Raw genomic sequence first — 13,575 nt, forward strand, 5'->3', positions numbered from 1 at the left:
GGCCAGGACCCCCCCCCACCGTTGTTCTTTTTTTGGGGGGGGGATCAGCGCGATTTAATTCAATATTTGGGGGTGGGCGTGGCCAGCAGCCCCGCCCCAGCGGTCATTTTGGGAGGGGGCGTGGCCTGTTTCAGCAGGTGGGTTTGGCCGGGTTTGGGGCCCCCCCGCGGGGTTTTGGGGGTGTTTTTTTGGGGGGGGGGGGCCGGGGTTATTTGACCAGGGGTCTCGTCTTGTCGTCGTCGCTGCACTGGTGAGCTTTGTACTTCTGCACCTCCGCCAGGTACTTGGCCCAGGCGTCGCCTTTACTCGTCAGCACCTGCCCCAAAAATCAGCCCAAAGTCACCCTAAAATCACCCCAAAAGTCAGCCCAGAATGAGCCCAAAAATCAGCCCAGAATGAGCCCAAAATCAGCCCAAAGTCACCCCAAAAATCAGCCCAGAATCGCCCCAAAATCAGCCTAAAATCAGCCCAAAAATCAGCCCAGAATCAGCCCAAAATCAGGCCAAAGTCACCCAAAAAATCAGCCCAGAATGAGCCCCAAAATCACCCCAAAACCAGCCCAAAGTCACCCCAAAATCACCCTATAATCACCCCAAAAGTCAGCCCAGAATGAGCCCAAAAATCAGCCCAAAATCGCTCCAAAAACACCCTAAAATCACCCCAAAAATCAGCCCAGAATCGCCCCAAAGTCAGCCCAAAAATCAGCCCAAAGTCACCCCAAAACCGGCCCCAGAACGGCCCCGGATCAGCCCAAAGTCACCCCAAAAACGGCCCAAAATCGCCCCAAAAATCAGCCCAGAATCAGCCCAAAAATCAGCCCAAAGTCACCCCAAAAATGGCCCTGGAACGGCCCTTGACCAGCCCAGAATCGCCCCAAAAATCAGCCCAAAGTCACCCCAAAAATCAGCCCAAAAATGCCCCAAAAATCAGCCCAAAGATGGCCCAGGAACGGCCCCAAATCACCCCAAAAATCAGCCCAAAGTCACCCCAAAATTGGCCCCGGAATGGCCCTGGATCAGCCCAAAATCGCCCCCAAAATCGGCCCAAAAATGGCCCCAGAACAGCCCCGGATCAGCCCAGAATCACCCCAAAAATCAGCCCAAAGTCACCCCAGAACTGTCCTAAAAATGGCCCTGGAATGGCCCCAAAGTCACCCCAAGAATGGCCCCAAATCGCCCCAAAATAACTCCAAAACTGTCACAAAAAAAGGCCCCAAAAGAGCCCCAAAATCACCCCAAAAATGGCTCCAAAATCACCCCAAAATTACCCCAAAATCACCCCAAAAATGGCCCCAGGATGACCCCAAATCACCCCAAAAATCAGCCCCAGAAAAATCCCAAAATCACCTTAAAACGGCCTCAAATCACCCCAAAACTGTCCCAAAATCACCCCAAAATCACCCCAAAATCACCCCAAAAATCCCCCGCCCCACCCCGGGACCCCCAAATCCCCCTTGGGACCCCCAATTTCCCCCTCCTCACCCCAAATTTCCCTTCCAGGACCCCCAAATTCCTCCAGGACGCCCCAAATTCCCCTCCTGGTACCTCAATCCCCCCAGGGACCCCCAATTTCCCCCTCCTCACCCCAAATCTCCTCCCGGGACCCCCAAATTGCCCCGGGACCCCCAAATTTCCACCTGGGACCCCCGAATCTCCCCCGGACCCCCAAATTTCCTTCCCAGGACCCCCCAAATCCCTCCCGGTCCCCCCAATCCCCCCCCGGTACCCCCGAATCCTCCCCCGGTCCCCCCAATTCCCCTCCCGGTCCCCCTGAATCCCCTCCCGGTACCCCCAAATTCCCCTCCCGTTACCCCCAAACCCCCTCCCGTTACCCCAATCCCCCCCCCGGTCCCCCCCCGGTCCCGTCCCCACCTCCTCGTCCGTTTTCTGCTTCTTGGCCACCACTCCGGTTTTCAGGGCCAGCTTGTTGCCGCCCCGCCGCCGCCCCACCTGGGGAAGGGACACACCTGCCCCGTTACCGGCGGCGGCGGCGGCGGGAGGGGCCCGCCGTGACCCCCGGCCCGCCCCGACCCCCCCGGTACCGGTACCGGGGCTCGGCAGGGGAAGAACCGCACCGAGCGCGGAGCCACCGGGACGGGCGGGGCTGCTGCCGAGCGGTACCGGAGTCCCGGGAGCGACACCGGGAGCGGCACCGGGAACGGCCCCGGGAGCGGCACCGGGAGCGGCACCGGGAGCGGCACCGGGAGCGGCACCGGGAGCGGCACCGGGGCCGTGCCGCCCTCACGCGTTCGGGCCGGGCCGCCGCGTCCTTACGAAGCTGAGCGCGCCGCCGCTCCTCTTCGCGCCGTCGGCCCCGCCGCGCTGCGCGCCGGTAGCGCCGCCGCCACCGGACGCCTCCGCCGCCGCCGCCGCCTCGCGCTCCCGCTGCTGCTCCTCCGCCTCCATCTTGCGCTTGAAGAGCTCCAGGAAGCTGCCGTCGTTGGCGAACACGTTGACGCCGCCGCCCGGGCCCGGCGGGGGCGGCGAAGGCGCCTCCGGAGCCTCCCGGTCCTCACCGCGCGCCGCCATCTTGTCCGCCGCCACCGCCGCCGGCGCCGCCCGATGACATCAGCGCGACCGCGGCGGCGGCGGCGGCGGCGCGGGCGGCGCCGCTCGATGACGTCACGCGCTCCCCGCCGGCGGGGCGGCGTTGCCCGGCAACGCGCGGGGTCTCCCGCCGCTTCGCCCCGCCCTCCGCGAGGATTGACGGGCGAGGCGACCAATGGGAAGCGGAAGAAGGGAGGGCGCGGCGGCGCGGCGGCCAATCAGCGCGCGGCGGACGGCGGCGCGGGGAAGATGGCGGCGGCGGCGGCGGGCGGGTGGGCGGCCGAGGGCCCCGAGGAGTTCGAGGACGCGCCCGACGTGGAGCCGCTGGAGCCGACGCTGGCGAACATCATCGAGCAGCGCAGCCTCAAGTGGATCTTCGTGGGCGGCAAGGGCGGCGTGGGCAAGACCACGTGCAGGTGAGCGGCACCGGGAGCGGCACCGGGAGCGGCACCGGGAGCGGCACCGGACGGCAGGAACGGCGATCGGGGTGGGATAACGGGATCGGAATGGGATGATGAGGTCGGGGTGGGATTACCCGATTGGGATGGGGCGGGAGGAACGGGACGGGATCACCGGGATCGGGATACCGGGACCGGGGTGGGATACCGGGAATGGGATACCGGCAGCGGGGTGGGGTACCGGGATCACGGGGGGTACCGGGATCGGAGTGGGATACCGGGGCCGGGACGGGATCACCGGATCTGGGTGAGATACCGGGATCGGGGTGCGGTACCGGGACCGGGGGGGTTACCGGGACCGGGACCCCGGGATCACGGCGGGACCCCGGGGAGCCCCCAAATCCCCTTTTCTAGGGGAATCGGACCCCGTGGGGGCTGATCCTGATCCGGGACCCCCCAGACCCCCTTGGGACCCCCCGGGACCCCCCAAATTCCCTTTTCTAGGGGAATCTGACCCCGGGGGTGCCGATCCCGATCCAGGACCCCCTTGGGACCCCCCAAAACCCCCCCAAATCCCCTTCCCTGGGGGGGTCTGACACTGTGGGGGCCGATCCCGATCTGGGACCCCTTTGGGACCCCTTGGGACCCCCCCAGAACTCCCCAAACCCCTTTCATGGGGGGATCTCACCCCGTGAGGGTCGATCCTGATCCGGGACCCCCCAGATCCCCTTGGGACCCCCCCCAAATTCTCTTTTCTAGGGGAATCTGACCCCGTGGGGGCTGATCCCGATTCGGGACCCCCTTGGGACCCCCCAAAACCCCCCCAAATCCTCTTTTCCGGGGGGATCTGACCCTGTGGGGGCTGACCCCGATCTGGGACCCCCAGGATCCCCCCCAGGACCCCCTCAGCCCCCCATTTCTCCCCCCAGCTGCAGCCTGGCCGTGCAGCTGTCCCGGGTGAGGGAGAGCGTGCTCATCATCTCCACCGACCTGGGGGGCTCTGGGGGGGCTGATCCCGATCTGGGACCCCCAGGATCCCCCTCAGCCCCCCATTTCCCCCCCAGCTGCAGCCTGGCCGTGCAGCTGTCCCGGGTGAGGGAGAGCGTGCTCATCATCTCCACCGACCTGGGGGGCTCTGGGGGGGCTCACCCCGGTCTGGGACCCCCAGGATCCCCCCAGGATCCCCCCAGGACCCCCCATTTTCCCCCCAGCTGCAGCCTGGCCGTGCAGCTGTCCCGGGTGAGGGAGAGCGTGCTCATCATCTCCACCGACCCTGCCCACAACATCTCGGACGCCTTCGACCAGAAATTCTCCAAGGTGCCCACCAAGGTCACCGGCTACGACAACCTGTTCGCCATGGTGGGTCTGGGGGGGGATTGGGGGGGTCTGGGGGGGGATTTGGGGGGTCCTGGGGGGGTTTTGAGGGTCTTGGAGGGGATTTGGGGGGTCCTGGGGGGGGTTTGGGGGGGGGCTGGGGGGTCTGGGGGGGGAGTTGGGGGGTCCTGGGGGGGGGTTTGGGGGGTCCTGGGGGGGTTTTGAGGGTCCTGGGGGGGATTTGGGGGGTCTGGGGGGGGGTCTAGGGGGGGTTGGGGGGTCCTGGAGGGAGATTAGGGGGTCTTGGAGGGGATTTGGGGGTCCTGGGGGGGGTTTGGGGGGGGTTTGAGGGTCCTGGGGGGAGATTAGGGGGTCTTGAAGGAGGATTTGGGGGTTCTGGGGGGGGACTTGGGGGGTCCTGGGGGGAGATTTGGGGGTCTGGGAGGGGATTTGGGGGTCCTGGGGGGGATTAGGGGGTCCTAGGGGGGGATTTGGGGGTCCTGGGGGGAGTTGGGGGGTCCTGGGGGGGTTTGGGGGTCCTGGAGGGAGATTAGGTGGTCCTGGGTGGAGATTTGGGGGTCTTGGGGAAGGATTAGGGGGTCTTGGAGGGGATTTGGGGGGGCCTGGGGGGAGATTAGGGGGTCCCAGGGGGGGTTTGGGGTGGGGAGGGGGGATTTGGGGGTCCCAGGGAAGGATTTGGGGGTTCCAGGGGGAAGTTTGGGGGTCTTGGGGGGAAAATTGGGGTGTGGAGGGGGGATTTGGGGGTCCTGGGGGAGGATTTGGAGGTCCCAGGGGAGGATTTGGGGGTCCCGGGGGGTTTTAGGGGTCCTGGGGGGAGATTTGGGGTCCCAGGAGGGGAATTAGGGGTGCGGAGGGAGGATTTGGGGGTCCCAGGGGAGGATTTGAGGGTCTTGGGGGGGGATTTGGGGTGTGGAGGGGGGATTTGAGGGTCCCAGGGGGGTCTTGGGGGGTCCCAGGGGGGTCCTGGAGGGTCTCAAAGAGGTCTTGGGGGTCCTGGAGGATCTGCAGGGGTCCCACGGGTATCCTGGGCGGGTCCTGGGGGGCTCTGGGGGGTCCCAGCAGGTTCTTGGGGCATTCTGGAGGGTCTGGAGGGATCTTGGGGGGGCCTTGGGGGGTCCTAGGGGGGTCTTGGGGGGTCCCAGAGGGGTCTTGGGGCGTCCTGGAGGATCCTAAAGATGGTTCCATAAAGCACAGGAAAAAAAAAATAAAATTAATTAGGAGAACAACAAACACCAAAAGGCCCCAAAACCCCCCAAAACTCCCCCAAAACCCCCCCCAAACCCCCCCAAACTCCCCAAACCCCCCCTGGCGGGCGGAGCCCCCTCCCCAAGCCCCCTCCCCACAGGAGATCGACCCCAGCCTGGGCGTGGCCGAGCTGCCCGACGAGTTCTTCGAGGAGGACAACGTGCTGAGCATGGGCAAGAAGATGATGCAGGAGGCCATGAGCGCCTTCCCCGGCATCGACGAGGCCATGAGCTACGCCGAGGTCATGAGGTGAGACACCTGGGCTCACCTGGGCACACCTGGGATCACCTGGGATCACCTGGGATCACCTGGGCACACCTGGGCACACCTGGGATCACCTGGGCACACCTGGGCTCACCTGGGCACACCTGGGCACACCTGGGATGGGGGAACTCACCTGGGATCACCTGGGCCATGAGCGCCTTCCCCGGCATCGACGAGGCCATGAGCTACGCCGAGGTCATGAGGTGAGACACCTGGGCACACCTGGGCTCACCTGGGCACACCTGGGCACACCTGGGATGGGTGGGATCACCTGGGATCACCTGAGCCATGAGCGCCTTCCCCGGCATCGACGAGGCCATGAGCTACGCCGAGGTCATGAGGTGAGACACCTGGGCACACCTGGGCACACCTGGGCACACCTGGGATGGGGGAATTCACCTGGGATCACCTGGGCTGGGGGGATCACCTGGGCCATGAGCGCCTTCCCCGGCATCGACGAGGCCATGAGCTACGCCGAGGTCATGAGGTGAGACACCTGGGCACACCTGGGCACACCTGGGCTGGGGGGACTCACCTGAGCTCACCTGGGCTGGGGGGATCACCTGGGCTGGGCTGGGCCATGAGCGCCTTCCCCGGCATCGACGAGGCCATGAGCTACGCCGAGGTCATGAGGTGAGACACCTGGGCTCACCTGGGCACACCTGGGCTCACCTGGGCACACCTGGGCTCACCTGGGCACACCTGGGCACACCTGGGATGGGGGAATTCACCTGGGATCACCTGGGCTGGGGGGATCACCTGGGCCATGAGCGCCTTCCCCGGCATCGACGAGGCCATGAGCTACGCCGAGGTCATGAGGTGAGACACCTGGGCACACCTGGCTCACCTGGGCACACCTGGGCTCACCTGGGCTCACCTGGGCACACCTGGGCTGGGGGGGATCACCTGGGCTGGGCGGGGCCATGAGCGCCTTCCCCGGCATCGACGAGGCCATGAGCTACGCCGAGGTCATGAGGTGAGACACCTGGGCACACCTGGGCTCACCTGGGCACACCTGGCTCACCTGGGCTCACCTGGGTGTGTGGGGTGGGATTTGGGGGTTAAAAAGAACTTTAGGCCAAGGATCTGGACAGGTAACGTTCACCTGGAGGTGTGGGGGGCAGTTTGGGGGGCTCAGACCGAGGATTCGGACAGGTAACACTCACTTGGGGGGGTGGGGGGCTCAGGAGGGGCTTGAGTGGACAGGTGACTCTCACCTGGGGGCGTGGGGAGGGGTCTCAGCCCCCTGGGGAGGGGTCCCAGCCCCTGCTGATCCCCCCTGCCCCCCAGGCTGGTGAAGGGGATGAATGGTGAAAGGTAACGCTCACCTGGGGGTGTGTGGGCTGGAATTTGGGGGGCTCAGACCGAGGATTCAGACAGGTAACGCTCACCTGGCAGCATGGGGAGGGGTCCCAGGCCCCTGGGGAGGGGTCCCAGCCCCTGCTGACCCCCCCCACCTCCCCAGGCTGGTGAAGAGGATGAATGGTGAAAGGTAACGCTCACCTGGGGGCGTGGGGAGGGGGATTTGGGGGGCTCAGGAGGGGTTTGAGTAGACAGGTAACACTCACCTGGGGGTGTGGGGAGGGGTCCCAGCCCCTGCTGACCCCCCCTGCCCCCCAGGCTGGTGAAGGGGATGAATTTCTCGGTGGTGGTCTTCGACACGGCGCCCACCGGGCACACGCTGCGCCTGCTCAACTTCCCCACCATCGTGGAGAGGGGCCTGGGGCGGCTGATGCAGATCAAGAACCAGATCAGCCCCTTCATCTCCCAGGTGGGGAGGGGTCCCGGGGGGTCCCGAGGGGGATTTGGGGGTCCTCAGGGGGGATTTGGGGCTGGGGGAGTCACAGGATGGAGGGGATTTGGGTCTTGGGAGTTTCTGAGGGGTTCCTGGGGGCGGGAATTGGGTCTGGGGGCTCCCGGGGGGTCTGTGGCAGGGGGTTTTGGGTCTGGGGGCTCTGGGGGGAGGGTATTTAGGTCTGGGGGCTGTGGGGAGGGGTCTCACAACCCCTTCCCCCCAGATGTGTAACATGCTGGGGCTGGGGTGGGTCTGTGGCAGGGGGAATTGGGTCTGGGGGCTCCGGGGGGATTCCTGGGGGTGGGATTTGGGTCTGGGGGCTGTGGGGAGGGATCTCACAGCCCCCTGCCCCCCAGATGTATAACATGCTGGGGCTGGGGGGGTTCCTGGGGGTGGGGATTGGGGCTGGGGCGGTTCCTGGGGGTGTGTTTGGGTCTGGGGGCTCCCGGGTGGTCTGTGGCAGGGGGTTTTGGGTCTGGGGGCTCTGGGGGGAGGGGATTTGGGTCTGGGGGCTGTGGGGAGGGGTCTCACAGCCCCCTGCCCCCCAGATGTGTAACATGCTGGGGCTGGGGGGGTTCCTGGGGGCGGGATTTGGGTCTGGGGGCTGTGGGGAGGGGTCTCACAGCCCCCTGCCCCCCAGATGTGTAACATGCTGGGGCTGGGGGGGTTCCTGGGGGTGGGGATTGGGACTGGGGCGGTTCCTGGGGGTGGGATTTGGGTCTGGGGGCTCCTGGGGGGTCTGTGGCAGGGGGATTTGGGTCTGGGGGGTCTGTGGCAGGGGGAATTGGGTCTGGGGGCCGTGGGGAGGGGTCTCACAGCCCCCTGCCCCCAGATGTGTAACATGCTGGGGCTGGGGGACATGAACGCCGACCAGCTGGCGTCCAAGCTGGAGGAGACGCTGCCGGTGATCCGCTCGGTCAGCGAGCAGTTCAAGGACCCGGTGAGCGGGGGGCTGGGGGGCATGGGGGGGATATGGGGGGCTGGGGGGCACTGGGGGGGCTGGGGGGCACGGGGGGGATGGGGGGATGGGGGGGATGGGGGGGATGGGGGGATGGGGGAGGGTGAGGGGATGGGGGGGAATGGGGGGATGGGGGATCCGCTCGGTCAGCGAGCAGTTCAAGGACCCGGTGAGTGGGGAGGGGGGAAAATATGGGGGGATATGGGGGGCTGGGGGGCACTGGGGGGGATGGGGGGGATGGGGGGCACTGGGGGGGATGGGGGGGATGGGGGGCACTGGGGGGGATGGGGGGAATGAGGGGAGGGAGGGAATGAGGGGGATGGGGGATCCGCTCGGTCAGCGAGCAGTTCAAGGACCCGGTGAGCGGGGAGGGGGATATGGGGGGGATATGGGGGGCACTGAGGGGGGCACGGGGGGAATGGGGGGAACGGGGGGCACTGGGGGGGATGGGGGGAATGAGGGAATGGGGGGATGGGGGATCCGCTCGGTCAGCGAGCAGTTCAAGGACCCAGTGAGCGGGGGGCTGGGGGCACTGGGGGGGATATGGGGGGCACTGGGGGGGGATGGGGAGGGATGGGGGGGATGGGGGGATGGGGGTGTGGGGGAGGGTGAGGGGAGTGGGCTGATCCGCTCGGTCAGCGAGCAGTTCAAGGACCCGGTGAGGAGGGGGCTGGGGGGATATGGGGGGTGATGGGGGGGCTGGGGGGGATATGGGGGGATGGGGGGCACTGGGGGGGCTGGGGGAGGGTGAGGGGATGGGGGGGATGGGGGGAATGGGGGGGATATGAGGGGCATGGGGGGATGGGGGATCCGCTCGGTCAGCGAGCAGTTCAAGGACCCGGTGAGTGGGGGGAAATGGGGGATATGGGGGGCACTGGGGGGGGCTGGGGGGGATATGGGGGGAACGGGGGGCACTGGGGGGGATGGGGGGAATGAGGGGATGGGGGGAATGGGGGGACGGGGGGCACAGGGGGGATGAGGGGCATGGGGGGATGGGGGGAATCAGGGGGATTGGAAGAACTGGGAGCACTGGGAGGGAGTGGGGGGCACTGGGGGGGCTCTGGGAGGGACTGGGAGGAATGGGGGGATGGGGGGAATGGGGGGATGGGGGAATGGGGGGTACGGGGGGATGGGGGGAATGCGGGCTGAGCCAGTCCAGGCACATTCCTGAGGGGAATAAAGCCCGGGGGACAGACAGGGACAGGGATGGACAGGGGGACAGGGATGGGGACAGGGAGCCCTCAGGGCAGGGATAGAGATGGGGACAGGGACAGTCAGGGGGACAGGGATGGGGACAAGGATGGGGACAGACAGGGGGACAGGGAGCCCTCGGGGCAGGGATGGGGACAGGGACGGACAGGGGGACAGGGATGGGGACAGGGGTGGGGACAGACAGGGGGACAGGGAGCCCTCGGGGCAGGGATGGGGACAGGGATGGGGACAGGGATGGGGACAGGGAGCCCTCGGGGCAGGGATGGGGATGGGGACAGCAATAAAGATGGGGAGAGTGACAGAGATGGGGACGGGGATAAGGCACGAGCACTCTGAGGGCAGGGGTGGGGACAAGGGTGGGGACAGGGACAGAGATGGGGACAGGGGTGGGGACAGGGACCCCTTCGAGCCCTGTCCCTGTGTGTTCTGCCCTGGTGTCCCTGTGTCCTTGCACCGCTGCCTGTGGTGTCACCCTGTGTCCCCAGGGATGTCCCCAACGCTGTCCCCAATGTCCCCATCACTGTCCCCAGGAGCAGACCACCTTCATCTGCGTGTGCATCGCCGAGTTCCTGTCCCTGTGTCCCTGTGTCCCTGGCTGTGCTGTCCCTCTGTCGGTGTCCCCAATGACTGCAGTGGTGTCCCCAATGACCCCGATGCTGTCCCCAAGGCTGTCCCCATATCCCCAACGCTGTCCCCAATGTCCCCATCACTGTCCCCAGGAGCAGACCACCTTCATCTGCGTGTGCATCGCCGAGTTCCTGTCGCTCTGTCCCTGCTATCCCTGTGTCCCTGCTGTCCCAATGACCCTGATGATGTCCCCAGTGACCCCGATGATGTCCCCAGTGACCCCGATGATGTCCCCAACACTGTCCCCATGTCCCCAGGAGCAGACCACCTTCATCTGCGTGTGCATCGCCGAGTTCCTGTCTCTGTGTCCCTGCTATCCCTGTGTCCCTGCTGTCCCCAATGACCCTGATGATGTCCCCAACGCTGTCCCCAATGTCCCCATGTCCCCCCAGGAGCAGACCACCTTCATCTGCGTGTGCATCGCCCAGTTCCTGTCGCTCTGTCCCTGCTATCCCTGTGTCCCTGCTGTCCCCAATGTCCCCAATGCTGTCCCCAATGACCCTGATGATGTCCCCAAGGCTATCCCCATGTCCCCAACGCTGTCCCCATGTCCCTAGGAGCAGACCACGTTCATCTGTGTGTGCATCGCCGAGTTCCTGTCGCTGTGTCCCTGTGTCCCTGCTATCCCTGCTGTCCCCAATGACCCCAGTGCTGTCCCCAGTGACCCCAATGATGTCCCCAACGCTGTCCCCAATGTCCCCATGTCCCCCCCAGGAGCAGACCACCTTCATCTGCGTGTGCATCGCCGAGTTCCTGTCCCTGTGTCTCTGCTATCCCTGTGTCCCTGTGTCCCCAATGACCCCGATGCTGTCCCCAACGCTGTCCCCAATGTCCCCATCACTGTCCCCAGGAGCAGACCACCTTCATCTGCGTGTGCATCGCCGAGTTCCTGTCGCTCTGTCCTTGTATCTCTGGCTGTGCTGTCCCTCTGTTGGTGTCCCCAATGACCCCGATGATGTCCCCAATGTCCCCAACACTGTCCCCACTGTCCCCAGGAGCAGACCACCTTCATCTGCGTGTGCATCGCCGAGTTCCTGTCCCTGTGTCCCTGTGTCCCTGTATCTCTGGCTGTCCTGTCCCTCTGTCGGTGTCCCCAATGACCCCAATGCTGTCCCCAAGGCTGTCCCCAATGTCCCCATCACTGTCCCCAGGAGCAGACCACCTTCATCTGCGTCTGCATCGCCGAGTTCCTGTCGCTCTGTCCCTGCTATCCCTGTGTCCCTGCAGTCCCTGCTGTCCCCACTGTCCCCAATGACCCCAGTGCTGTCCCCAATGACCCTGATGATGTCCCCAACGCTGTCCCCATGTCCCCCCCAGGAGCAGACCACCTTCATCTGCGTGTGCATCGCCGAGTTCCTGTCGCTGTGTCCCTGTGTCCCTGTATCTCTGGCTGTCCTGTCCCTCTGTCGGTGTCCCCAATGACCCCAATGATGTCCCCAATGATGTCCCCAATGTCCCCATGTCCCCCCCAGGAGCAGACCACCTTCATCTGCGTGTGCATCGCCGAGTTCCTGTCGCTCTACGAGACGGAGCGGCTGATCCAGGAGCTGGCCAAGTGCCGCATCGACACGCACAACATCGTGGTCAACCAGCTGGTGTTCCCCGACCCGCTGCGGCCCTGCCGCATGTGCGAGGCGCGCCACAAGATCCAGGCCAAGTACCTGGACCAGGTGAGCCCGCCTGGGGGTGGGGAGGGGTTAAAAGGGGGTGAAAAGGGGTTAAAAGGGGGTGAAATGGGGTTAAAAGGGGGTGAAAAGGGCTAAAAAGGGGTTAAAAGGAGCTAAAAAGGGGTTAAAAGGGCAAGTACCTGGACCAGGTGAGCCCGCCTGGGGGGTGGAAGGGGTTAAAAGGGGGTGAAAAGGGGCTAAAAAGGGGTTAAAAGGGGCTAAAAAGGGGTTAAAATGGGCGAAAGAGGGGTTAAAAGGGGGTTAGGGCAAGTACCTGGACCAGGTGAGCGCACCTGGGGGTGAGAGAGGGGTTAAAAGGGGGTGAAAAGGGGCTAAAAAGGGGTTAAAAGGGGCTAAAAAGGGGTTTAAGGGGCTAAAAAGGGGTGAAATGGGGCTAAAAAGGGGATTAGGGGAAGTACCTGGAGCAGGGGAGCGCACCTGGGGGGTGGAGGGGTTAAAAGGGGGTGAAAAGGGGCTAAAAAGGAGTTTAGGGCAAGTACCTGGACCAGGTGAGCCCACCTGGGGGGTGGAAGGGGCGAGAGAGGGGGGGAAAAGGGGCTTAAAAGGGGGTTAAAAGGGGCTAAAAAGGGGTTTAAGGGGCTAAAAAGGGGTGAAATGGGGCTAACAAGGGGTTAAAAGGGGCTAAAAAGGGGTTAAAAGGGGCTAAAAAGGGGTTAAAAGGGGCGAAAGAGGGGTTAAAAGGGGGTTAGGGCACACACCTGGAGCAGGTGAGCACACCTGGGGGGTGGAAAGGGGTGAAAAAGGGGTTAAAAAGGGCTTTAAGTGGACAGGTAACTCACCTGGGGGTGTGGGGAGGGGGAAGGAGGTTCCAGAGGGTTTATTGGGTTTTTTATTGGGTTTTTGGGGGTTTTACTGGGGTTTTTCGATTTTTATTGGGGGTTTTTTGGGGGGGGGTTCGGTTTTTATTGGTTTGGCCCCGCCCAGGTTGAGGGAGGAGCCAGAACCGGGAGGGGGGCGGGGAATTTCGAACATGGGGGGGGGGCCCAGGGTGGATTTTGGGGGTTCCGGGGTGGAATTTGGGGGTCCCTGGGTGGATTTTGGGGGTCCCGGGGTGGATTCAGGAATCCCGGCATGGATTTTGGGGTGGATTTGGGGGTCTCAGGTGCATTTTGGGAAGGATTTTGGGGGTCCCAGGATGTATTTTGGGGGTCCCTGGGTGTATTTTGGGGTGGATTTGGGGGGTCTCAGGTACATTTTTGGGGTCCCCCCCCAGATGGAGGACCTGTACGAGGATTTCCACATCCCGGGGTGCATTCTGGGGGTCCCTGGGTGTATTTTGGGGTACATTTGGCGGTCTCAGGTACATTTTTGGGGTCCCCCCCCAGATGGAGGACCTGTACGAGGATTTCCACATCCCGGGGTGGGTTTTGGGGTGGATTTGGGGGTCTCAGGGTGAATTTTGGGGGTCTCAGGTCCATTTTTGGGGTCCCCCCCCAGATGGAGGACCTGTACGAGGATTTCCACATCGTGAAGCTGCCGCTGCTGCCCCACGAGGTGCGGGGGGGGG

At 64.6% G+C, this 13,575-nt stretch overlaps 2 protein-coding genes across 2 annotated transcripts; one reads left to right on the top strand and one right to left on the bottom strand.

Annotated features, from left to right (window-relative positions):
• Window positions 1-75: 75 nt before the first annotated feature.
• Window positions 76-2,549, bottom strand: TRIR (telomerase RNA component interacting RNase). The gene is made up of 3 exons (XM_084223876.1): window positions 2,274-2,549; window positions 1,872-1,949; window positions 76-316 (listed from the first exon to the last, which is right to left on the bottom strand). Exons 1-3 carry the CDS (start codon window positions 2,526-2,528, stop codon window positions 209-211), a joined length of 441 nt encoding a protein of 146 aa, XP_084080002.1. The 5' UTR covers window positions 2,529-2,549; the 3' UTR covers window positions 76-208.
• A 246-nt stretch (window positions 2,550-2,795) lies between these two features.
• On the top strand, window positions 2,796-13,571 carry GET3 (guided entry of tail-anchored proteins factor 3, ATPase; the record flags this gene model as incomplete). Its single annotated transcript, XM_084223842.1, has 7 exons — window positions 2,796-2,962; window positions 4,156-4,303; window positions 5,625-5,773; window positions 7,409-7,559; window positions 8,416-8,523; window positions 11,853-12,050; window positions 13,506-13,571. Coding segments are annotated over 7 exons (987 nt in total), but the record flags the coding sequence as incomplete, so codon positions are not given.
• Window positions 13,572-13,575: the final 4 nt, after the last annotated feature.

This window comes from Fringilla coelebs, assembly GCF_963513975.1.
Source record: "Fringilla coelebs genome assembly, chromosome: 32".
NCBI classification, from domain to species: Eukaryota; Metazoa; Chordata; class Aves; order Passeriformes; family Fringillidae; genus Fringilla; species Fringilla coelebs.